Source organism: Eulemur rufifrons, chromosome 20 (genome assembly GCF_041146395.1).
Source record: "Eulemur rufifrons isolate Redbay chromosome 20, OSU_ERuf_1, whole genome shotgun sequence".
NCBI lineage: Eukaryota > Metazoa > Chordata > Mammalia > Primates > Lemuridae > Eulemur > Eulemur rufifrons.
The window spans coordinates 47530496-47554317 of NC_091002.1; the positions used below are offsets into that span (position 1 = coordinate 47530496).

A 23822-nucleotide genomic window follows, 5' to 3' on the forward strand; every position below is an offset into this window, starting at 1 on the left:
TTTCCTATTTTGTTTGTGATCGAGAGGCTGTCTGGCCCACAGGGGAAGAAAACATGTCTCCTTCGGTAAGGAATGTATAACGGCTGATAACCTACCACTGGCGGAAGCATCCACCTTGCAGGGAAGGCGGCCCCTCGGGAAGCCCGCCCTTCCCGGCGGGGAGCTCACCCCTGCCTGCCTTCGGCTCCGAAATCTCGACGCTTCTCCCTTCGCGTCTCAGCAGACACGAGAGAGGTTTCCATCAAACAAGCACTGACATACTTATATTAAAAAATAGTGCAAAATCTCAACATTTATATAAATAACTCTAAACCCCTGCTTTGTAATTTTTTTTTCTTTACAAGGTAATACACACTTTCTGAGTTGGCACTCAAAAATTGCCATTTTTTTTCCTCTTCTAGTTCAGAAAACATCTTTTTTTTTTTAATAGGCCTCTTCTAATACAAAAATACTCCTGCCCTCGCACATACAGTTTCTCTTATTTTATATATATTTATATATATAATATTGCAGATCTTTAAACAAAGGTTTTGTGCAAATATGTCTTTAAAGTTAAGTGAAATCATCATAAACGAAAGAAAATAAGCATTCACGCACGCAGCTCAACTAGAAACAAAAAAAAAGACTACTGTAGAATTTTTTTTTTCTCTTTTGCCTTCAAGACACAGCTCAACAAAGAAACATGGTTTTCTGCAAGCTTTCTTAGCTTGTGCATTCAGACCAGACATCACATGTAAATATTTATACACAGAGAGGTGGGAGAGGACGGCCACACGCTGTGTGTTCCGTGTGTCGCCCGCCTTCCTCTCTCCCCTCTTGTAAGAAGTGCAGAGCATTCTGCCTTCTCACCCGCTGCGGCCGCAGCCGGCCGGGATTCCTAGAGAGGGTGTCCTTTCTGTTTATCCTTCTCTTTGCTCCAGAGGACGGCACTCTCCAGGGGGGCGATGTGTGTGTGTTGGAGCCGGGTCCCCTCCAGCAAGGAGGGTGGCCCGCTGCTCTGCTGGTGCTGGAAGGAGGACCCGGGGTAGTGGCCGATGACCTCACTGTAGGTGGGTGGTGGCCCCTCCATGCGCCCGCCGCTGCCGTAGCACGTGGCGCTGATGCCTGAGTTACTGCTGGGGGGGCAGGGGCCACCCAGCCTGGCACTATCCATCAGGTCACTGTCGAAGATGGTTCTGTTCGGGGGTGCGCGCACCGACTCTCGATTCAGCTCCAGCTGCTGCTCGGGGTCCCGCAGCTGGAGGGTGCAGGGGCCCTGGTAGGGCGGGGGCTCCTCCCCGTCCGACAGCGAGATGGTGGGTGGCAGGTCGATCTCGTGCTGCAGGTACGGGTACGTGGGCTGGAAGCGGTGGAAGCGGTCACGCTGGGCGAAGGCGGGCACGGCCAGGCGGTCGGCGGGCCGAGGCGGGGTGTAGACCTGCGGCTGGAGGGAGCAGAGTGCAGTGAGGAGGGCGGCCATCTCAGGTCGGGCCCCCCAGAAGCAGATCCTGAGACAGGGGGTTGGCTGCATGTGACTCGGTTCCCTGGGGAGGTGGGGGGCAGCGGGGAAGGAGCCCAGCAAGGGTGCAGCCTCCACCTGACCCCCTGGGGAGCCCTGGAGTGTGCACGGGAGAGCTGCACAGCCCCCCTTGAAACAGGGGCAGCCTCTGTGCTCCCACCCTCCGGGCAGGGAGTTTACAATCCTAGGCAAGGACACTGATTCAGAGAAGAGAGTAAGAGCCTCTGGCAGCCAATCCTCTCCCAGCAGGGCCACCAGAGGGGCAGGGCTGGGGTGGGTGGGGGGCAGCGCCGGCTCTCACCTCTGGGATTCCGCTGCCCGACACTGTGCTCTCCGAGGGCCAGAGGCATCCTTCCTGGAGAAGGAGAGGGACAGGCAGGGTCAGTGGGAGGGCGGGGGCGGGAGAGCAAAGACTCAGCCCGGCTGTGACTCTGAGTCCAGTCACCCAGGGAACAGATCTTGAACCCCTCCATTTCCCTGCTCCACCTCTCGAGGACACGATGACAACTGCCTCCTCACTGGTCTCTCGGCTCCTGCTGCTGTCCCCGGAAACATGCCTCACACTTTCGAAAACATATACCCAATTCCAGGGTCCCCCTTCTCAACCCCCCTCCCCGGGCAGCTTCCTGTGGCCTATAACAAAGCCCAGCATGGTGGCCTCTCCGAGTCGGACTCTCCCGGCCTGGACCACCTGCTCACCGTGGGGCAAGTCACTGAACTCGGATGCTGCAGTTCCTGTATCTAAAAATGTGAATAATTACAGCACGGGCCTGTTGGGGTTAAAAATCTTAACAGTTGAACGTAAAAACCACCTGGAGCCCACGTGGCCCTAAGGGAGGGTATGAGAGTGTTGGGTGTCACCACTGCACTCCGGCCAGCCACCATGACCAGCTCCCTGGTGTCCCCACATGCTAAGCATGTGCCGCAGGGCCTTTGCACTGGCTGCCTCACTGCCTGGCCAGCTCCTTCTTTATTTTCAGTTCCAGGGTCCCGTGTGAACTCTCTCTGACACCATTATCTAAAGGCCTTCTCCCATGAACTAACCTGTCACCTGTCCTATCTGCAGTCACCTTGTCTGTGTATTTATTCATCTCTCCACAGTCCGTCTCTCTCTCTATATTATGAACGAACCTATAATGACTGATATCCCAGTTTACAGATGAAGAAGCAGAGGAGAGTTGAAGTGCCCAAGGTGGATGCTCTGCTATAAAACGACGATTTGGTCACCAAGAAACGTGGAATACAGTGTCACTTCTGTGCCAAGCTCTGGGCCAGGTACACGGACATAGCATCACCGCACGAAGCTTACGTCCCCGGCTAAATCCACAGCAGGGGCCTGTAGCTCCTCCAAGGAAAGGGGACCCCATGCTGGAATCAGTATGTCTGAGTTGCCCAACATGCCATCAGGGAGAGCCCTGGGCCTAGGGGAAGGGATGTCTGTTAATTTTATAGCTTCAGAGAGATATAACTGATATGCAGTAAACCCATATTCAAAGATTGCAATTGGGTAAGTTCGGGCATGTGTATATACCAAGAGCCTGTTACCACAACGGAGATAATGAACACATCCATCACTCCAGAAGCTTCCTTGGGGGCAGGTTGAATTGAGCGTTCCCAGGTAGGACACGTCTCACCTGCAGCCTGGGTGGGAACTGCCAGAGGACGGCAATTCCCTAAATGGCCACTAGGGGCCTCTAGTGGCTCTCACGACCGTCCCATCAGGACCCACTCACCCCTTAGAGAGGCCGCGTCTTACCTTGTGCCGAGGGGCTCCCCGCACCTGAGCCTCACCCTCTGACCACCCTCCTTGCCCAGTCTGACCAGTGGGGACACGCACTCTGAGAGGGCAGACACTCGCCCAGTGTCACTGGGTGAGGTGATGGGCCAGAGCACATCCAGGGCCATGGGAGAGGGTGCCCTGTTCGTGAGGGGCAGGCAGGTGGGGCAGGAGCTGCTGGCTGGACACAGGGAGGAGGGGACTCCCAGGGGTCACCCTGAAAAGGGGCTCAGACAGGACAGCCATGCCGCGGCAGGGCCCAAGTGCGCAGTGGGACGCAGGCTGGGCCCCAGGCAGACGGCAGCTGTGTGTGGGTCTCTCTGGGAGGTCACGGGGCCCAGAGACTCCTCAGGCACACTCTGTCTGGCAGGGGGCCCCCAGGGGAGCCGCCACGTTCTGCTTTAGGTCCAACAAGGCTCCATGTTTACCCAGCCAGGCTTCCCGGGGGCCTGTGCAGGCGGCTGGGTAGACAGACTTTCTAGTAGGCTCAGGTGTCTGGGGAGCCAGGGCCAGAATCCTGCCCTCCTGCTTGACAGCAAAGCCTTGGGTGCTGCCCGAAGGGCCACCTTCCCCCGATGACGGCCAGGCCCTTCCTGCCCAGACCCTGGAACGTACTCCCAGCACGCAACTACCTGCACCCTCCCCGTGGCCCTAGGCCACACAGGGTGGGCAGAGAGGCGCTGGCTTCACCCCATCCCACAGACACACACACTGTAGCACGTGCTCCCCAGGCTGTGCTCCCCAGGCTCATCTGCCTCCGCTCTCCCCAGCACTGGAGGGAGGACAAAGGGGGCCACAGGCTCTTCAAATCACCACCAACAGGCGCTGTAGCCTCAGGCCAGTGTCCCACCTCTCTGAGGCCCAGCTCCGCCTCTAGGTGGGTGAACCCTTGAGGTCCCGACTGAGACCGGGCAGGTAGCTCATCCCTAGGCAAACAGTGGCACCCGTTGCTGGGCGACAGCAACAGCAAACAAACAGGCAGGTGAGCCCTGGGCTTCCAAGCCACGGATTCCTTCAGAGCAGCAGATGCAGAGTCTGCCCCCAGACACCTCAGGGACACGCCGCGGGCCTCAGGCTGGGGTGCCACGTGCCTGTCGGAGGGCAGGTGTTCCTTGCCCTGACAACCTGGTGACGCACCGAGGCTGGGGCCTGACGCAAGCAGAGACGCCAAACCCGCCAGGGACAGGCCTGCCGGCTCGGGCCACGGCCAGCAGACTCCTCGGCCGACTTGGCTCAGCCCATGGACTTGGCACTGCCACCAGCTCCAGGTGTCCCCAGCAGGGAGGAGGCCATGCCCGGCGCTGCCTGTTCTGCCAGTCCTCCCCACACCTGGCACGCCCCGGCTCAGAGCCTGCCTGCAGCCCCGGGGCCACCCCCTGCCCGTAATTCCCAGCCTGCTCTTGAGACGGCCACGTCCTGCCCCACACCGTTAAATTACACACCCTGGGCGCAGACATGGAGGCCACTAGAGACTGAGGCTGCACCTCCCTTCTGTCCGCCTGAGGAAGGACACCAGCTGCAGGGCAGAGTGTGGCCCCAAGGGACAGCCGGGTGTTCATATCCCTCAGCCCCGACTTTGTGGAGTCCTGTGGGGATGTTCCCGAGTTTCCGGAATGCCCGACCATGCTCACCATCCTACTATCATATCAAAATTGGGGTTATCCGAAGGGCAAGGCCCTCCATGCGGCTCCAAGTCCTTCTCAGCCCCGGAGCCCACCCCACTTCATCCTTCGGCGCTTGGCCTAGGAGCGACTCTCCCTGGGCGTCCTGCAGGGGCGCCTGCTGCCCCTCCCAGCTCCCGCCCAGTACCCCATGGCACTTGCTCACAGCCGGGCCCCCAGTGCAGGGGTGTCCTGGGCACCCGTGCGGGCTCGGTGGAGGTGCACGAGTGGGTGCACGACAGGATGCAAGTGCTCTCATAGCCAGCAATGACCGGCCCCCCTCTGTGCTACGCCCCGAGGCCTCTGGGAGGTGGACACAACCGTGAACCCCTTTTACACACAAGGGAATGGAAGCCCCGTGGAATGGATCGGGGACTGCCCACAGGGCCAGACGCCCGCAGGGCACTGGCGGGAGGGCGGGTGTAGGACCTGCAGGAACGCAGCAGGCACCTCTCCCTCAGCGCCCTGTCGGGTACAGAGTGAAATGCCACGTCCTCGTCCCTCTGCCCTCTCCCGCAGGCCTCTGCATGTGCCCAGGACGGCAGCCCGTCTTCCTGCCCTGCATCTGGGTTCCCGAGAGCACCCGGGGGGTCACCAGCTTACCGAGGAGAGGGCGTCTTCTCGCCGCCTGCCCTGGCTGTGCCGGCTGATGAAGGAGCGCGGGGACAGCTTGTAGTGGCTCAGCAGGCACGTGATCACCACCACCATCACCATCATCACCACCACGATTATGATTATCTGAACAAACTCCAGCTCCGCTGCGGAGACAGAGAGAAGCACGTGAGACTTCGAGACAAACCTGTGGGCCGCCGGGCGCAGGGCTCAGCCCTTCTGAACTTCACACTCTCCCGGCAGAGCAAGAACGCCACAAAGACTCAGGGACGCCACGCCACATTCTCCCGGCAAGGTCACAGGCGGTGCCCGGGGCTGGCGTGCACATGGGGAAGCAGCTCTCCTGGGAAGCGGTGTCGGCCGGGAGGACGCACGGGGAGAGCCTGCGGCCCAGAGACCCTACTTGTAGGGACCGACCCACGCAGGACTCCCCGCTCTGCTCCCAGAGCCGCCCGTAGCTGTCCTCGTAGCACGAGTGACCTGCAGAGAGGGGCCTGCACGTGGGCCTCCTGTCGCCGGGCAAAGGCTAAAGCAGAGGTCACGGCCCTTCCACCTGTCTGGGGTAACCAGGGGAGGAGACAGCGGGGAAGAGGAGGGGACCCCTGGGTGTGGAGAGGGGATGTTGGAACCAGGTGTGGAGCTGGAGCGTTGTGGAGTAAACAAAGGGAAGTACGTGTGGATGTGTGTACACAAACCTACACCCCCCAGTGGGCCCACTCGCAATCCCCAGCACACGCAAATAAACACAGACAACACACACACACAACGCACCGCACAGGCCCACACACGCACGTCCAGCAAACACACGACACTCACACACACCACTCGCCCCCGACAGGACAGGGGTCGTAAGGCCCCTCCTCTTGGTGAAGAGGCCTCAGAAAACCACATTCCAGATGGCTGCAAATGTTGCAAGTCTCATTTTTAAAGTTTTTTTTTTTTTTTTGTGGTGGGGGGTGGTTTGTTTTTCCCCTAGAAGGCGGAAAAACCCTCAAGTGCTGGAAAAGGAAGAAGGTTATTTTGATCCTGCCTGAGCCGGGGCGGTTTCTGCTGACTCAAGCGAGTGTGCGCCGAAGCAGTCGCGGCAGCTGGCCGAGCCGGTGCCAGCCGAGCCCCACAACGGGCAGGATGCCGGGTCCCTCGGAGGTGACGCGCGGAGTGGGCACCAGGCGCAGCGTCAAGGGCTGAAGCTCCGCCAGCCTCGCCAGACCGGATGCCCGGCCCAAGGGGCACAGGAACGTGCCTCCCCCAGACCTGGTGTGCCAGAGAGGACTCCCAGGGTCACAGGTTCAAGCCCTGTGCCACTGACTCAGCGCCTCCTCCTCCTCCCAAGGGAGGCCCTGAAGTTGGAGAAGGGAGCAGCCGCAGGCAGGCCTCAGGCGGGGCCTGGAAAACATCTGGCGGTGTGGAGCCGGCGTGCCCTGGGAGGGCCACCCGTCTCTTGCCACCAGCCTCAGTTTCCCCCAGGGGGAAGGTGATGGGACCGTCACTGTTTATGAAGTGGCGGAAACTTCTCCACACTGAGGCAGTCACTTGCCCGGTATCCTCCGGCCAGCCCTGCTTCCCTGCCACCCCTGTTTCCCTACATGCCTCCCCCAGTTCCCACCTCAGCACAACTGCTCGGCAGCGCCACTGTTTACACACAGCTATTAAGTCGATGCTTCCCCACAGGGGTGAGTCTGCACCCCAAGGACATGTGACAATGTCTGGAGACACCCTGGGTTGCCACAGCTGGGGGTGCTACTGGCATCTGGCGGGGGACAAGGATGCTGCTAAACACCCCACGCTGCCAGTGTCGACAAAGAAGGATCCAGTCACCAGTCCCCGGCTGTGGATCCCTGTTCGGCGCCGAGCACACCTAAGAACAGGTGCTTTTATCATCCCTGTTCCACAGGTGAGGAGACACAGGCTCAGAGGTAAAATGACAGACGCACCAAGTCCCAGAGCTCGAAGCTGGTGGGCCCTGGGCAGGGGCCGGGGGGAGGATGAACTAACCAAGGGCTTTGGGGAGATCTTCCCAAGCCCCCAAAAGCCTGGGGCGCTGCCTGGTGGGAACCCGGGCCCCAAGCCTGGAGCTGCCCGTGGGACGTCCACAGGCTCCTGCCAGGAGGGCGGAGCATGGCTTGGGCAGAGGCCAGACCTCAGACCCAGGTCACCACGCCACACCTCCTGTCTCCCCAGACGGGGCAGGTCCAGGGCCGGGGCAGCCTGGCCTGATTCTGTAGGGCCCAGTCCGTCTGTCAGGGCCGGGATAAAGCCGTGCATTCAGGGGACAGACAGGGCCTGCTTTGTGCAACTCCCACGCCCCCTCCCCCGAGGGGCCTGTGATTCCCTGCCCCCAGCCCCGTGCACTCTTCACCCCAGCGACCCCTCCCGCTGGCTCTAGGAGCCCTGCCCACACCAGGCTTCAGGGAGGGAGGGGTGCGGCTGCCTTTGTCCCTGTCCTGGGCCCTGGCAGCCCAGGGGACACAGACCGTGGTGGCGAGACAGTAGCTGATGTGGCGGGGCCAGCAGGGCCACGGGACTCGGGCGCGATGGACAGGCCACTGCAGGCAGAGCAGGTGTGGACAAACCTTGCGCGGCATGCCAAGCCGGCCAGAGGGCAGGAGGATCTGGCCTGTATGCGTTTGTGACCACAGAATGACAAAATCCCTGCCAGAAATGAGCACAGGGTGCTGTAAGGCACACACGTCACCACCCTGGTCCCTGGGCCACCAACACTGTTAAGGCACAGGCCCGGAAAGAAGCTCCTACTATGGAGGCATGCTAGGCCAGACCCTGGAGCCAGGGGCCCAGGCTCAGAGGGGAAGGGGATGCGCAAATGTTCCAAAACCCCAGCTTAGGAGCCCTGCGGGTGGGGCACAGTGGCTGGGTCAGAGGGTCTGGGTCCCAGCCTGGCTCAGGGTGGCCCTCTGTGCCCATCACAGTCTGCTTGCGTGAACGGCGTGGGTAGTGTGCTCGGCACGCAGGAGGATCTCTGATGCTGGCCAGGGATGGGCGCGGCGCTCACACAAGGGTGGTCCAAGCCCATGAGCCCTCAAGGAGCAACAACTGAATGCTCTGGACTCACCCGGGGAGCGTTCGACGGAAGACCCAGGAGGGCTCCCTGGAAGGTGGGCGCTGGGCCTAAAGGAGCAGCAGCCTTGGCGCCAGGGGCACAGGGCACAGGCCCCGGGCACAGGGGGCAGCGGGAGCAGAACATGCCCAGTTGCAGGGGCATGGAGGGGTGCAGGGGTCGGGGTGGGTGGCCAGCAGTAAGGGAACACCCTAAGCTGGGTGTTTTGGCCAAGGAGGCCCGGAGATCCCCATCCGGGTCTCATCAACCCCCAGCCAGCACCAGCACCGTGAGGAGGGAGAGCTGGTTACGCAGCGTCGGGACCCTCAGGTGGATCCACTGATGATCACCCTTGGCCATGGGGTGAGGGGCTCTTGGCCCCCTGACAGCAGCCCCCCATGCACTTTCACACCCATGGTGCCACTCCCAGAAGACACCCGCCCTTGGGGGTTCGCCGGCCATGCAAGCACCTGCTGGTAGAGGCTGCAAACTGGAGGCCCAAGGACACCTGCACCCAGGATGCCTGGCCCAACTGCGTTCCCACCTGGCATTAAAGAAACAGAGCTGGGAGCGGCGGCCCTCTACACAGGCTTGTCCACGTGGCTCCAGGCCCCATGTGGGCCGTGGCATGCCACGCCTCGACACTATCTGCCAGGCCCTGCAGGATGCTGGAGCGTCATCGTCCTCCTCCACCGCTCACTCCGTGCCCACGGCAGGTGTCGTCAGTCAAGCGTGAGTTCTCCCCGCCCCGAGTCCACACCCCCCTAGACAGGCACCACTGCCCGATCAGCAAAGAGCCCCTGCGGAGAGAAGGGTGCAGTTCACAACCCAATACCTGCATGAAGCAGACCAATGTGAACACGTCTCTCCACCGTGACTGCTCACGGAATCCTCCTGTGTGCCTTCATTTGCTCCCCCAGCACAGGGGCCTGGCGGAACCCACTCTGCAGACAGGGTGAGCTCGGGCGGCTGGAGAGCTGGGCACTGCCAGACCCAGGTGCCTCTCGCCAGGCAGAGGAAGGAGCCTCACGGGGCCGTGCAGCCCTAGTGCAGCCGCATCCCCAACCTCTCCAGAGAACCCAGAAGCTGTTTGTGAAGCTGCCTGGCCTTCAAGTCTGGCAGCTCATTCACGAGTTTTAAGAGTGGCTGTCCTGTCATCCTAGTACTTTGGGAGGCCGAGGTGGGAGGATTGCTTGAGGCTAGGAGTTTGAGATCAGCCTGGGCAACATAGTGAGACCCTGTCTCAAAAAAAAAAAAAAAAAAAAATTAGCCAGGCACGGTGTTGTGCACCTACAGTCCCAGCTACTCGAGAAGCTGAGGCAGGAGGATGGCTCGAGCCCAGGAGTTGGGGGTTGCTGCGAGCTATGATGACACCACTGCACTCTAGCCTGGGCAACAGAGGGAGGCCCTGTCTCCAAAAAAAGAAAAACTTTTAAAAGGGTCGAGCAGGCCAAACCCAAGGCATCTTCAGGGTCACCCAGCTACTAACCACAGATACGGAGCCACACTGACCCTGCCTCAGTGTCCTGGTCTGACAGACCGCTCCTTTACCCAGGCCAAATGCCCAGTATGGCACCGGCAGGGCTGGGTCCTACCACTGTCCCCAACCTCAACTTTCCTATGACCACAGGACACAGGCTGAGGACAGAGCAGGTGGGGCAGGTGGCAGGTGGTCTGGTCCACAGCCCAGGCTCACTGTGGCCACTCATCGTAAGAACTGTTAGGGTTTTAACAGCAACAACGCATGCCCCAGGGTCCCCAGGCTCTGGGCCCCCCAGCTCAGGGACCCTCATTGTTCCCATTTTGCTGATGGGCAAACCAAGGCTTAGGGAGAAGTTGCTCTCGTTTGTGCAACTAGAAAGAGCAGGGCTGAGCCCCAAACCCAGAGCCACCCCGAAGGACCTAAGAAGGGAAAAGGGCTTTGTTCTCCTGCTAAATTCTCCCAGCTCTCCCAAAGTACTCCCCATGCCCCGGGAATCTCTGGGGATGCGGTTGGACCCAGGCCTGGTCTGGCCTCTGGCACCCGCCAGCCCATCGCTGTGTGAGCCCAGGCATGTCTGCGAGCCAAAGGTCCCTCATCTGAAAATGGGGGGCTCCGGGGGGTGAAATAACGACGTAAGAGCTCAGAAGAGGGCAGAAGACAGAGAGGGGCTCCACTGTCATCAATGTCACAATTACTGACACCCTTTTGGGGATAAAAAGCATCCCTCATCCCGACGGATGCCCCCAGAAAGGCTGAGGTTTGCCAGGCTGTGGAGCAAAAGCCTGCCGGCCTCTGTCCCCAGGTCGGAGGTTTGAGCTATGGGCAGTCCCAAAAGGCCGTGTGAAGGGGTGGCTGGACCCGTGGCCCCAGGCTCCAAGGACCTGGCCATGGGAACTGGAGCTGCGGGGAGAGAAACATCCCATTTCCCTCACTCCGCTCCCGGTGTCCCGCCCGCACTCTTCCCCGGGGGGGCCAGGGAGCAGCTCCTGCCACTTTTCTTGGTAATTTTTCCCTGGGGGCGGGTGATGAATGCCGCAGGCTCTCAGGGGTGACCAAGCCCATCTTCCACATGCAAAATAAGGTCACTCTAATTTAATTTAGTGTCCTCTTTCCTTGTGAATAATTTCAAATTAACAGGTTCGTGCGCCTCATTGGAGTGGCCGACCCCCTCTTTTGCATCCTCCCCCCCGAGACAGACGCAGCCCCCTCAGGACGTGTGCACGTGTCTGAGCCTCTCCTGGCCCAAGTCACACCGGGAGGAGCCGTCTGTGAGCCAGGGGCTCCCTCAACGCCAGGCACAGGGGCCAAACACCTCACTGGATCGTTGCCATTCTGTGAAGTAAATGCGAATATGACCCCCCACTTTACAGACAAGGAAACTGAGGCTGAGGGAGGTGAGGCCACTGGCCAAAGGCCACGCAGCCCAGGGGCCCAGAGCCAAGGTTCTCGGGCCCCAGAGCCAATGCTTTCATGGCTAGGGTAGACCAACGGCCCCACAAAGTGTGACGATCCCGGAATGGCAGAAGCAGCTCAAGTGCAGGCAAAGGGCTTGCACTGAGTGTGACTGACCTCCAGGCTGGATCAGAAATGCCCGCAGCACCCCCTCCAACGGGGGCCACCGAGCCAGCATTTGTGGACAGTGACGCCCACCTCCTGCCAACGCAGAGCAAACTCCCGGCAGGAGGAACCGCATGCTGGAGTTCTGGACACCTCCCATGGCACAGCACAGAGATACTGACAGCTGCCGTTTCCGCTGTCACCTCCTGCGTGCCAGTCCCCTCACCACGAAGGACTTGTTCCCCTCACAGTTCTCACAACAGTTGGCCTCGGTCACGGGCCGGGAGCTGGGCCACTCCAGTAAAGCCCCGTGTCTGCGGACCCTTTATCAGAATATGGTTTTTAAAATAAAATACATCGGGTTAAAAAAGGAAGCCAACGATATTGAAATGCAGTTACCAAACTCTCAACCAGATCTGTGACGCAGGAATAACACACAGGATGGCGTCTGTGCAACACAGGAGTAGAATTGCATTAAATGACCTCGCCGTGGCCCGAGACCCACGGGAATCAAAGTTGTGATGCTTGTAAAAGACGCGGCCGATGTGGAACGAAGCCAGTGGTTGCCACTGTGGTGGCCGTGGCCAGGTGCCTGCATTTCAGTGACGGCTCAGCGAGAGTAAAGGCGCAATTCTTTTGCATCAAGTTTTTGGACTCCAGTTCTTGGTGGAGGAGCCTGGACCTGGATTTGGAGCAGAGCAAGAGCCTCAGTTCAAATCCCTGTCCCGGTACTTCCCAGACGTGAACGACGGTGGGGGAGGGGTGCTGCCCCAAGAATGCACCCAGCCCAGACAGGTGTCAGGAGTGGGTGCGACTGTTCCCAAGTTTCCCGACAGTGGGAGCTGCAGCTCCTTTCTGCTTCCTCAGCTGGAGAGCTGGGCAGAGTCCACCTGGGGAGGTTTCCAGACCGGACGACCTCCCCATCCCCCACCACCGTGTCTGTCCCGGGGGAAGGGATGCCCGCGTCCTTCCTGGTTAACAAGCAGCCCGTGCACGCCGCCCTGTCTGGCCTCCTGGCCGCACACCGAGGAATTAGGAATTGGCACTGTCTGAAATTTATGAAAATCTAATCTTGTTAGGCCTGCCTGGATGAGACCCGCCAGGCGGCCTCATTGTCATTCCGCAGAGACCCAGCCGGCCTGAGGTTCCAGCCACTTCATCTCCAGCCCTTCCCCCCGCCCCCACCGCATTTGAATAAGAACCCCCCCTCTACCGAATTTCAAGTAAAATCAAACCAGACGTCAAAGGAATAACTTTCTGATCGCTCTGGTGCCATTTCAAACACCCCCGACGGCACGTCTGTTTCTCAGGGTAAGACCTTTTATGGGTAAAAAGGAAATTGCTCTGCTGTCTTTCTCTTGGAGGTCTGGGGGGCGGTTGGCAAATCTAGGCCAGTTTTCTCATTTTTAAAAACAGGCTGCACTGCTGCTTTCAGAGTGCTTACTCCTTGCCAAGCGCGCAGCTGGGCGTCTGGCACCTGGACGGGGAACCCCGAGATACTGTCCCCGCGCTGGGGAGGAAGTGGACGCTGCGGCGTCACACGCTCAGCGAGAGGCTGGGGCCGTGGCAGCTCCTCACCCTGTATGACTCTCAGGGCACAGGTTTAGGGCATGAGGTCTGTCCCCAGTAGCCCTGGGTTCAAATCGCAGCTTTGCCACTTACTGTGACCTTAGGCAAATCACTCAGTGTCCTCATCTGGGGAAACAAAGGAGAGACAACCAAGTCTGCACTTGACAAGGTCGCAGTGAGAACTTAACTTCCCAGGGGCCCTCCTGAGTCCGTCCCCGCTCCCTACACAGACCTGAGCCGCAGCCGTCCAAACCCACAGTGGGTGTGGAGAAAGCCCACCCGAGTGGGTCCCCCCTGCCAGCACTACAGCGCAGGACAACGCAGACTGCAGCACCTCTGCAGAAGGAAACAGCAGCCCCCGGACACTGGCAGGTGTGAGCCCTCAGCCTGGTGAATGGACGTCGGGGTGTTGATCTCCCAGGTCGCATTCTCTCGGGGACCCCCTCGTGCACTCTGCTCTCACCACCTTGTTTCTCTTCTGTAAAAGCACCAAGCACGTGCCGTGCCACCTCAGGACCTTTGCACACGCCGTGCCTTCTGCCTGGACCGGTCTTTCCCCGACCTCTTCAGGGCTTGCTTCTGATCTCTGCTCCAATGTCGCTGTCCCCAACCCCAGGACCCCCACGCCCTGTGTCTGCTTTCTTCTTCTCTGCAGCACTAACCCGGAATGCTGCACACAATCTGTCTGATGGGTCATTTCCTGCCTCCTCCTCTAGAATATCAGTGACACCAGAGTGGACTTGGCTTATTCTGTTGTGTCCCCAGTGCCTGGAACAGTGCCTTCCCTAAAGCAGGCACCCAACAAATGTGGCGAACAAACACACACATTTGTCCTCGTGTGCAAAGGTGATGTGGCAGGTCCACAGCAGGTTCGCACAAAAGGTCAAAATCACCTGGGAACCACTTCAGTGTCTGCGACAGGGGCTGACACAACACAGGGAGGCACAGCCACAGCAGATCTGTGTGCGCTCACAGGAAGCCACCAAGTAAGATGAGCTCATTTTGGGTTAAAAAAGAACAAACATGTATTTTTAAAAACACAGGTGGATTCTTCCAATACACACCTATACTTGCAGGCACCCATCTGGATCTGCACAAGGGACCAGCAGGGTACACAGGACGCTACCAGCTGTGGGTGCCCTGAGCAGGGCCCACCGTGGGGAAGGGACACCCCCTCCCATATAACACACTTCTGCATCTCAGCATTTGTGAGCATATATAATTACATTTACAGTAAAACTGAAAAAGATTTAAAAGCATCTGTCAGTATCCGAAACAGACGGCTGCTGCCCGTAATTGAGGTTTCCCAGGTGGTCTCTGTGCAGAGGTACTGTCGTCCCCGGATGGCAAGGACTGCAGGAGGGGGTTTGGGACTGAGGGTGGGCAAAGCCAGAGAGCCTCCGACTGGCCCTGGGAGCCTCAGCCAGGGCTGTGAGGGCCTGTGCTGGGGCAGAGTGGGGGGGCCTCTGGCCACCCCTCCCGTGGAGCCCAAGGTGACATCCAAGCACCAGACTGTCATCTCCTCTCCCCCAGGCCTTCCCTCCCCTGGCCTGGAGGCAGTCCCTGCAGCCAGACATGCAGGGAGCCCCGTGACACCCAGTGGCTCGGTGCCTCTCCCTCACTCTGGGCCCCTGCAGGGAGCAAGGTGTCCTCTCCGGGCCTCGGGCCTCCGTGGTGCTGCAGATAAGCAAGGTGGTTCTGAAGGGCAGTTCTGCCACTCTGCTTCCAGCTGCAGGATCTATGCTCATTCCCTCTGCCTGGAGGCCGCCTCCACCCTTCCCTCACCTGGCTGACTCCACGTCCTTCCTCCTGTCCTTCCACCCACCCACCCAGCCTCCCTCCCTCCCTGCCAGGTGCTAGGACCAAGACTGCATTCTGACGCCTCCCACCCTCAGGTCTCACGCACACCCACTCCAGGCTCCCAAAGCAACTCCTGCTCGGCCCCCCTCCAGCATGAGCGTCTCAGGATGGGTGTGCCTGACTCAGCTGGCAGGCTGCCCCCACCAGGGCCCAGCGCTGAGCCTCAGAGAGAAGGCTCCGCGCCAGGCTGCCCCGTGGAGGTGTGAGCGTCAGGATGCCCTCAGGGACCACACATAGTCACGGTGCATTACTTAGACAATAAGGAGCTAGGCTGAAAGGGCTGCAAAGATAAATTAATCGCACACATCCTGCTGTGTGTGCTTACCCTTTAACTTGCACCTGAGCTAGCCTGCAAAGGACCACTCAGGTTCAAGGCGAGCTGCCTTCCAACCCCCAGTGGCAGAAGTGCACAGAGCCCCCTTCATTCCTGGGACTTCGGGAGATCCTGAGCAACAGAGACGCGTCTTCACCCCGAGGTCATCTTGCGGAGGTGGGCACGGAAGAGCTCGCTGGGGCCCGAGTCTGAACGTGCACGTGGAGAACAGGCTGGCGAGACAAGAACTCCAGGAAAGCACAGGACCCGTGTCATCATTTCAGGACCTCATGATTTCAGAACACTCCTTCAGTGAGAAAAGGCAAAGCAGTGCCTTTTATCTTTCTTGTTATTATCCAAATGGAAAGAGCTAATGGGATTTTTGTTTCTATTGTCACCCACATCGAACATCTTTAAACACCCACGGTCAGCAAAATATCAATCACTGTTCCCGTTATTGGCAGAATGGAGTGAATTCACGGCAAGAGCCACTTCCATCAATGGGCAGACACGTCGGAGGTGCAACGAAAAGTTATTTCAAATCAACCAGACGTGTTTCGTTAATTGAGGCGAGCAGGGGACAAATGGGGAGCCAGTAGGCATGGCCGAGTGAGTCTGCAGCGTTGATGGCCATGACCTTCTTGGAAGGCACCTGGGCAGTGCCCGTCAAAGCTAAACATGCACGCTACCTTCCAACTCAGAAAACTTAACGTTCAGAATCATAACTAATGGAAAAATTCACAGAAGGGCCCAAACACACACACGACACACGTATCGCTGCATGGGCTGTTTCTAAAATGAACAACCAGAGACCATCTAAATGCCACCAAACAAACCCTGGTACATCCTATTATGGGATACAATGGGGCCACTAAAAAGATGACTGACATTCTGAGCCGGACCACGGCCCCCCTGTGTGGGGCTGCCCAGTGCACCATGGGAGGGTGAGCAGCATGCTTGGACTAGACGCTAGAAACACCATCACCTCCTCTTTGTGACATCCAAAAATGTCCCTAGACATTGCCAAATGCCCCTGGGGCGCAAAAAGTCCCTGACTGAGAATCACTGGTCCGTAGGTCTGACGATGGATGATGTTAGCAAGTATTTTGGGGCAGAAATAAAGAAACTGAAACAGTAAAAATATTATGAATCCATTTTTATAGCAAAAGTGAAGATAAAAAACGAAATTGTTACTATTGGCTACTTCTGGAAGAGGGGGACTATCCCTTTTCCTTTCTGTGTTTCTATGTTGACTGAATTTTTTATAACAAGCATTAATAATTTTAATTTAAGAAACCTTAATAACATACCAAAAGACTCTCGCACGTGGCGGTGAGTGCTTGTGTGTGTTCGCATGTGCGAGTTTCTGAGCGTCAGCCGCCAATGGGACGCACGTATGCCCTTGTCACTAGGGAGGCGCCTCGAGCTCCTTGGAAACCAGCAGATGTTTCTCTCAATTACTGATTTTTGAGAGCCTGGTGTTTCCTGACATGAGCCAGGGCGGCGGGCGGCGCCCGGGGAGGGGAAGTGAACTGGGGCTGCGTCTCCAAGCCTCTTGGACAAAAAGCGCCGCTCTGAATCGCTCTGAATCGGACAGCACAATGTGGCCGTATTTAGCCACTTCTCAATAGCTCCTCATTCAGTCCCGCGGGGCCTCCCTGATGCCCGCCGCGTGCTGGAGAGCCTCCGCGGTCAGCCGGTGACGGGCACCGTCTGGAGGGGGCTCAGCGCTGACCCAGTGTGGCTTTGCCTTTCAGGAGCGAGGGGCCCAGCTCTTCCTGGTCTCACTCGGGGCAGAGGCTGCTGGACAGGCACCCCCACATCACGCGCCCAGGAATTGAGTGTGGTTCAGTAAACACCGGAGAGCAGAGGATTGTCCCGTGGTCAGTGGGAGCCCTGGAGCTGGCCTGTGTGAATCCAATCCCCCAGCTCTCCTGTGTCCAAACAGGTGACAGCAGGAAGTTATTCATGCTCTGTGCCTCAGTTTCCTCATCTGTTAAAGTGGAAAACCACTGGCACCCACCTCACGGGTTGCTGCGGCGGAGTGGGTGGAGTGAATGCATATTAAGTGCACCAGCAGCACCTGGTGTATCATCAAGTGGGCAGTGAACGTCAGCTGTCACTCACGAGGGCCACTCGCTGGGCCCACCTCCCGCCCTCCTGGGCCCCAGCACGCCCTCCATCACCAACTGCCTCCTGGCTGCCTGCACGGCCCTCCCTGGCTGCCCCGCAGTCAGCTCTACCATCCTGACGCTGAACCTTTGCCCGGGTTGGGGACCCGCCCCCAGACGCCCTCTCTCCTCCAGCTGCCAATCCTTGGTGGCCCGCGTCTAGCCCCACCCAACTGCCCAGCCCCTGCAGCCACTTCCTTCTCTGGCAGTTTTAAACTCTCCCATGTGGTGGTTAATTTTGTAAATACCACCCAAGACATCTGCTGTGACTTCTAAGAAAATGCTTAAGTCACGACGGAGCCTTTCGTCAGTCTATGTCTCGTTGCCCGTTAGTCTGGCCACTCCATCAGACTGCAACATTCTCCCACCTCGGCCTCTCAAAGCTGGCACAAGCTCAACAAGCAGGAGCCCTTCCACTGGTCTCGAACCGGCAGACTCCTCCTCACCCCTCAGAGCCCAGCCCTGGCTGCCCGAGAGGATCCCCTATACCCTACTACTCCTATGACGCCAAGCTTAGGCCACCACCATGTGGGACTCCCAATTATAAAACAGTCTTTCCCCGGCACCAGAACCTCAGTAGTGCCCAGGCAGCAAAGAGAGCAGTAGTTGGTCAACACATGACCGGTCAGGCTGCCTCCACTCTGGAGGGCTTGAGATGTGGACCTGGATACGGCACACACCTGCGCCCCACACCTGACCCTGCTACCCACTACTGCGTGACCCTGAGTGGTGGCCTCACCAATCTGGGCTCATTTCTCCGCCTTCAGACCCTGTGACTGAATGGTGCCTCACCCACGCAACTGACATGAGAATTCCATGGGGCTCACAGTGCCAGGCTCATTGTAAACCCCACAAGTGACAGCCACTGTTGGGCTGTTCCTAATGGCAATAGTTCTTACTTATAGAAGTGGCCGTTCCCACCTGCCTCCAACCCTCTGTTTGGAGCAGAAGGAAAGGGGGACCTTTGGTTCCCCCAACTTCATATAGTGAGGCCCTAACCCCCAGCGTGGCTGTATGTGAAGGTGGAGCCTGAGGGTGCAATCACAGTTGAAAGAGGTCGCAGGGTGGCACCAAATCCAACAGGATTAGTGGCCTTACAAGAAGAGACACCAGGGAGAGCTCGTTCTCCCCCCCTCACCCCCTCCCTCCACGTGCACCAGGGAGAGGCCACTTGAGCACGCAGCCAGGCGGCCTCTGCAGGCCTGGAAGCAGGCCCTCACCAGAACCCAAGTTTGCCGGTGCTTTGAACCTGGACTTCCCAGCCTCTGGAACTGCAAGAATAAATGTCTGTTGTTCAGCCACATCATCTGTGGTGTTTTGTTGGCACTGCAGCAGCCTGAGCAGTCTAAGGCACCCTGTATGGACAGAAAGGGCTGGATGGACCCCGGCCCTGGGAGATGGGCCTGCAGAGACCCAGCTGCGCCCTGGGACAGAGTAGACACCTGCCCTCCATCCCCACGCAGGGACACCTGGGCGTCTGACTTTATCTTCCATGAAAGACATTTTCTCTTGTTGTCTAACTCTACCATCATTCACTCATTCGAGCAGCACACACTTACCGTGCACCTACCACCTGCCAGGCCCTGCACCAGGCGCTGTGGATTCCCAGCAAGCTGGGGCGGCCCCCCAACCCCGAGCTGGGGCACTTCGAATCCTGCCGATGGTCCTCTCTGGAGCAAAACAATTTGAATCTGTGTCCCCAGAAACCCAACTGAAAGTACTTCTGGATCACCTGGGACCTTCCAAAGCCACGTGGCAACAGAGAACGTGCAACAACAGGTATGTAACCCCGTCCCGTGCCGCAGGCCCCATAAGACGGGGTTTCTCCCATCTCATTTAAGGTTCCCAGCCACTCTCCAGGAAGCACCCCCGTCTTCTCATCACCTCATTTTAGGGATGCGGAATCTGCGGCTCAGAGAAGCACAACAATGTGTCCAAGGTCACACAGGTTTACGTGCAGGGCCAGCCTTTACCCACGCCTGGGCCTGAAGCCTGTTGGTGTACCCACCACTCTTGCTTGTCACACGAGTGGACAACAACTCCATGCGAAGCAGCAATCACAAAAAGCAGCCTCCTGGCAGCCCGACTCCGGAGCCAGAAGCCCCCTCACCTCCTCTGATCTCTCAGGAGGGGCAGCTGAAGGCCAAGGGCTGGGTCCACTGGAGCCCAGCCGGGCTGGAAGGCCATTTCCGTCCCGACACAAGCGCCCCCTCCACGCCGACTTGCTGCCCTGCGCGGTAGCCCGGCTCCGCACATTTATGTGGGACTCAGAGTCCCGGGGAAGACCCCGGCCCGCAGCCGTGGCAACCCTCGCCAGGAGTCTGTTTCACAGTTCTGCGGAGGAAGGTCTGGGAACCTCAAGTTGCCCCAAACAGACCGCAGGGCAGGGCCCTCGGCCGGCCGGGGAGCTCAGGCGGGAGGGGCAACCTCATTCCTGCGGGGGCAAGAGCAGCGAGGTGAGCGAATGTCTTTCGGAGGGCTCTGCGTGTGGCACCTGTGTCCTTCCCTCTTGGGGCATCTGTCTGTCTGTCTCCCGTGTGATTGTCTGGGGTCTAAATCTGTCGAGTCTCTCCCTGTGCCTCCATCTGCACGAGTCTCTTCCTCTTTCTTTTTCAGGCAACAGGCAAAACAGATCCCAAGAAGGAAGTTACAAGCCTCCCAGACGCCAGCCGCCTCTCCTGTCCCCACCCCACGGGTGAGGCTGTTCTAGCCCCTGGTTTCACTTCCTTTCCAAACAGCGTCTTCCAGAAGCAGAAAATCCCAATGACAGAAAGACCAAGGTTCTGACCAACTGTTCTAGGAAGGAAGCAGGGGAGGCGCGTGGAGCCTTTTCTCCAAGCTCCGGACGGGGACCCAGCAAAGCTGTGGGAGGCAGGTGGCTCTGAATTCAAATCCAGATGCAGCCCCTTCCTGTAAGTGTGACCCTGGGGGTTACACGGGCCCTGGCCACAGCTTCCCCGTGGTAAAGCGTGGACCAACAACAGTATCGACCTCACAGAATTGCTAAAGGGTGGACTGAGCAAGTATGTATCGGTACTAGCTCGCCAAACACTAGTGTGTACACAGTAAGTGCACAATAAGTGGTGGCTATCATTCGATTACAAAGCAGGCGGCCTGGCCTGACTGGGGGAGGACAGCAGGCACGTGTTTATGAATGATCTGGCGAGGCTGATGGTATGCAGGTAAATTCAATTTATAGGATCACAGCTGGTAGGAGAGAAGGAGAAAGGGAAATGGCGAGAAAAGTCGAGAAACCAGGAAAATCCATCAGGAGACAGACCTACACGGGAGCTCGCGGTGCGGCTGGCGGATCCCGCCACAGGGAGGTGCCGCCCCATCCTGACCACAGTCCACACGGAGGCCCCGGGGCTGAGGCTGGGAGGCACTTGGGGGTCACCGCTCAGGCTGCGTGTTCTCCTTGTCTCCCTCCCTCCACTGCAAACACACCCGCTCTATTCTAACCCAGCAGCCAGAGCAATTTTTTAAAAAGCATCCACTGAGTCACTGACTCCCCGTCACACTCAGATTAAAACCCCACGAGACCCACCCAACCTCATCGTGTGCTTCCCCCCTCGTTCCCTTGCTCCCACGCTCCAGCTACCCTGGCCTTTTTCTTGTTCCCACCCCAGGGCCTTTGCACGTGCAGTTCTCTCTGCCAGGGGCGCTCTCCCTGGGTCACTCGTCCCAAGTGCACCCTCGCCTCTCATCTCACTCTGCATCTCCCAACAGCCTGCCTTGGCCACGAGGGAGAACGCAGTGTAAGATTAGGAGCCTGGATTATTCTGGCTCTGGGACCAGCTCTCTGTCTCTGCTGCCTTATCTGTGCCATGGAGTGAATGATGGTCCTACCTGGCTGGGTGGTTTGAGGATTGTAAGGTAACCAGAAAGCGCCTGGCACGTAGGAGGCACTGGGTGTAAGCTTCTATGAGAAACCACATTCTTCGTTAATTTGCCTGCCTATTTTTTGTTGATTTCACCTCACCAGCAAGAAAACCCAACGAGAAGGCCCTTGTTTATCTCGTTGTTGCTATATCCATGGCGGTCAACACCACTCCTGGCACAGTAAGTTGCTCTCAGTTAACATTGGGAGGAGGAAGGGATCCACATCGAATGTCCGTTCACCAGGGTGCACGTCTTTCCACAGAGGCCAGAGGAGAGCACGGGTGTTAATGAAAAGGGAAGGGCCTTTCAAAAACTAAACATGCACCTACCATATACCTGCAATTGTACCCCTGGGCATTGATCCCAGAGAAATGAAGACTTAATGTTCACAGAAAACCTGTGGATGAGTGTTCATAGCAGCTTTGCTTGTAACAGCCAACAACTGGAAGCAACTCAGATGTTCTTCAACAGGTGAATGTTAAGCTAACCAAGGTCCCCTCATACTTGGAGCACTATTCAGCAATGAAAAAGGATGCACTATTGATATTACAGCGACCTGGATAAATCTTCTAAGAATCATGCTGAGTGGAAAAAGCCAATCTCCAAAGGTGACATACTGTATGATTCCACTTACATAACAGTCCTGAGATGACAAAACTGTAGAGATGGAGAACAGATCAGTGGTTGTCAGGGGTGAGGGAGGCGGGTGAGGCTATACAAATACAAGGGCAGACCAAGGGGTCCTTGTGATGGGACTGCTGTGTCTTAACCATGGCGGCTACACAAATCTACACATGCGATAAAACTGCACAGAACTAAATACACACATACTCAAGCTCAAATGAGTACATGCAAAACTGGGGAAATCTGAATAAGGTTGATGTTTGTAATAAATGTCAACTGCTGGCTATGGCACTGTGCTGTAGTTATGTAAGATGTTACCACTGGGGGAAGCTCTATGATGTGTTCATGGGATCTCTCTGTATTTCCTACAACTGCATGCCAACCAACAATTACGCCAAAATAAAAAGTTGTTTGTTTGTTTGTTTGTTTTAAAGGGGACTGTCTGGGAGAACCCCGTCCCTCACTGTCACTAGGATCACCCTGGCAGAGCCCAACGCCGCAGCCTCAAGCGATCCCTAGGGCGAGACCCAGGCCTGGCACTGGGAGGGTGGTTTACTGCAGGGGGAGGGAAAAGCCGAAACAGAAGCCGCTTCCCTCCCTCCCAGCCTCCCCCGTCTCCCGAGCACAGCATCTGCCATCTGGCTGCTGCCGCCAGCCAAATGAAACCATCTCGCGGCTGTCATCTCTCAACTTGCAGGTCTGGCTCCCAGGTTTGAAGATTAAATTCTAAACACGTCATTTAAAATTTAGAAATGAAGAAAGAAGATTTTAAGTACCCTGGAAGCATGGGTTCCTATTGTCTTCCTCACGGACCTGAGCAAAGAACCTCCAACATCTTTCCTAAGGGCACGTAAGACCCTGGGGAGGGAGAGCAGTCTGAGTGTCCCCAGTGTGAAGTACCACTGTGTCCTCAATACAATCAAACGTCCCCAATACAATGTATCAAAGTATCGATGCATTGCCACTGTAGGGTATCACTGTAAACTAGTATTGCATCCCCAACACAATCAAATATCTCCAATACAATGCATAAAGTAACATTATATCCTCCAGATAAAGTATCATTGTAAAGTATCCATATATGACTCAAAACAAGAAAACTGCAAACTCCACTGCCAGTGACCACTTCAGCTACAGAAGAGTGAGGACCCCCAGGGATCTCTGAACAACATGGTTGTCTGTGAAGAGGAGCATCCTCATGTCTTCTCAGGAAGACTGAACTGAGCTGGAGTTGGTATGTGACGGAGTGCCCAGAAGGGAGGACTGGCTTAGATGGTGTGGTCAGGGACAGCCTCTCTGAGGAGGTGACCTTTAAGCTGAGACCTGAAGGATGAGGGGAGCTGGGAGAACACTCCTGACCAAATGACAGCAAGTGCAAATGTCCTGGGGTAGGAATGTTTGTCTCTTTCAAGGGAAAGAAAGCCTATGTTTCCAGGACATAGAAGAGGCATGTGGTTGCCTTGGGGCTAGGCAAACTTGCACCGAGAGTTGCTAGGGATGGCTGCCTGCATGTATCCGAGGCAAAGGCAGCACAATGTAAGTTTGAAAATGATTCAGGAATCTTTTTCCAATGTGATTTTCCAAAGAAGGCTACGCATCAGAATTACTGTGGAGCAACACGGGAGCTCCACATCCAACAGACCAAATCAACTCCTTTTGGTGGTGGGTCCAGGGAACTGCAGCAAATAGTCTGTTTACACGCACCCCGCTGCAGATTAACAGACTCCAGCAGGCGTTCACTCCTTACGTTGAAGCCCAGG

General features: G+C 57.4%; 1 protein-coding gene across 2 annotated transcripts in view; it reads right to left on the minus strand.

Moving 5' to 3' along the window:
- Positions 1-522: 522 nt before the first annotated feature.
- Positions 523-23822, minus strand: part of PMEPA1 (prostate transmembrane protein, androgen induced 1) — a 53517-nt gene continuing 30217 nt past the window's right edge. For both annotated transcript variants that reach the window (XM_069495718.1, XM_069495717.1), the window contains exons 2-4: positions 5540-5694; positions 1800-1853; positions 523-1423 (exon numbers count right to left, since the gene is read on the minus strand). In XM_069495718.1, coding sequence (XP_069351819.1) covers positions 878-1423; positions 1800-1853; positions 5540-5694 — 755 coding nt within the window. In that variant the 3' untranslated portion in view covers positions 523-877. The remainder of the gene's footprint in view (positions 1424-1799; positions 1854-5539; positions 5695-23822) is intronic.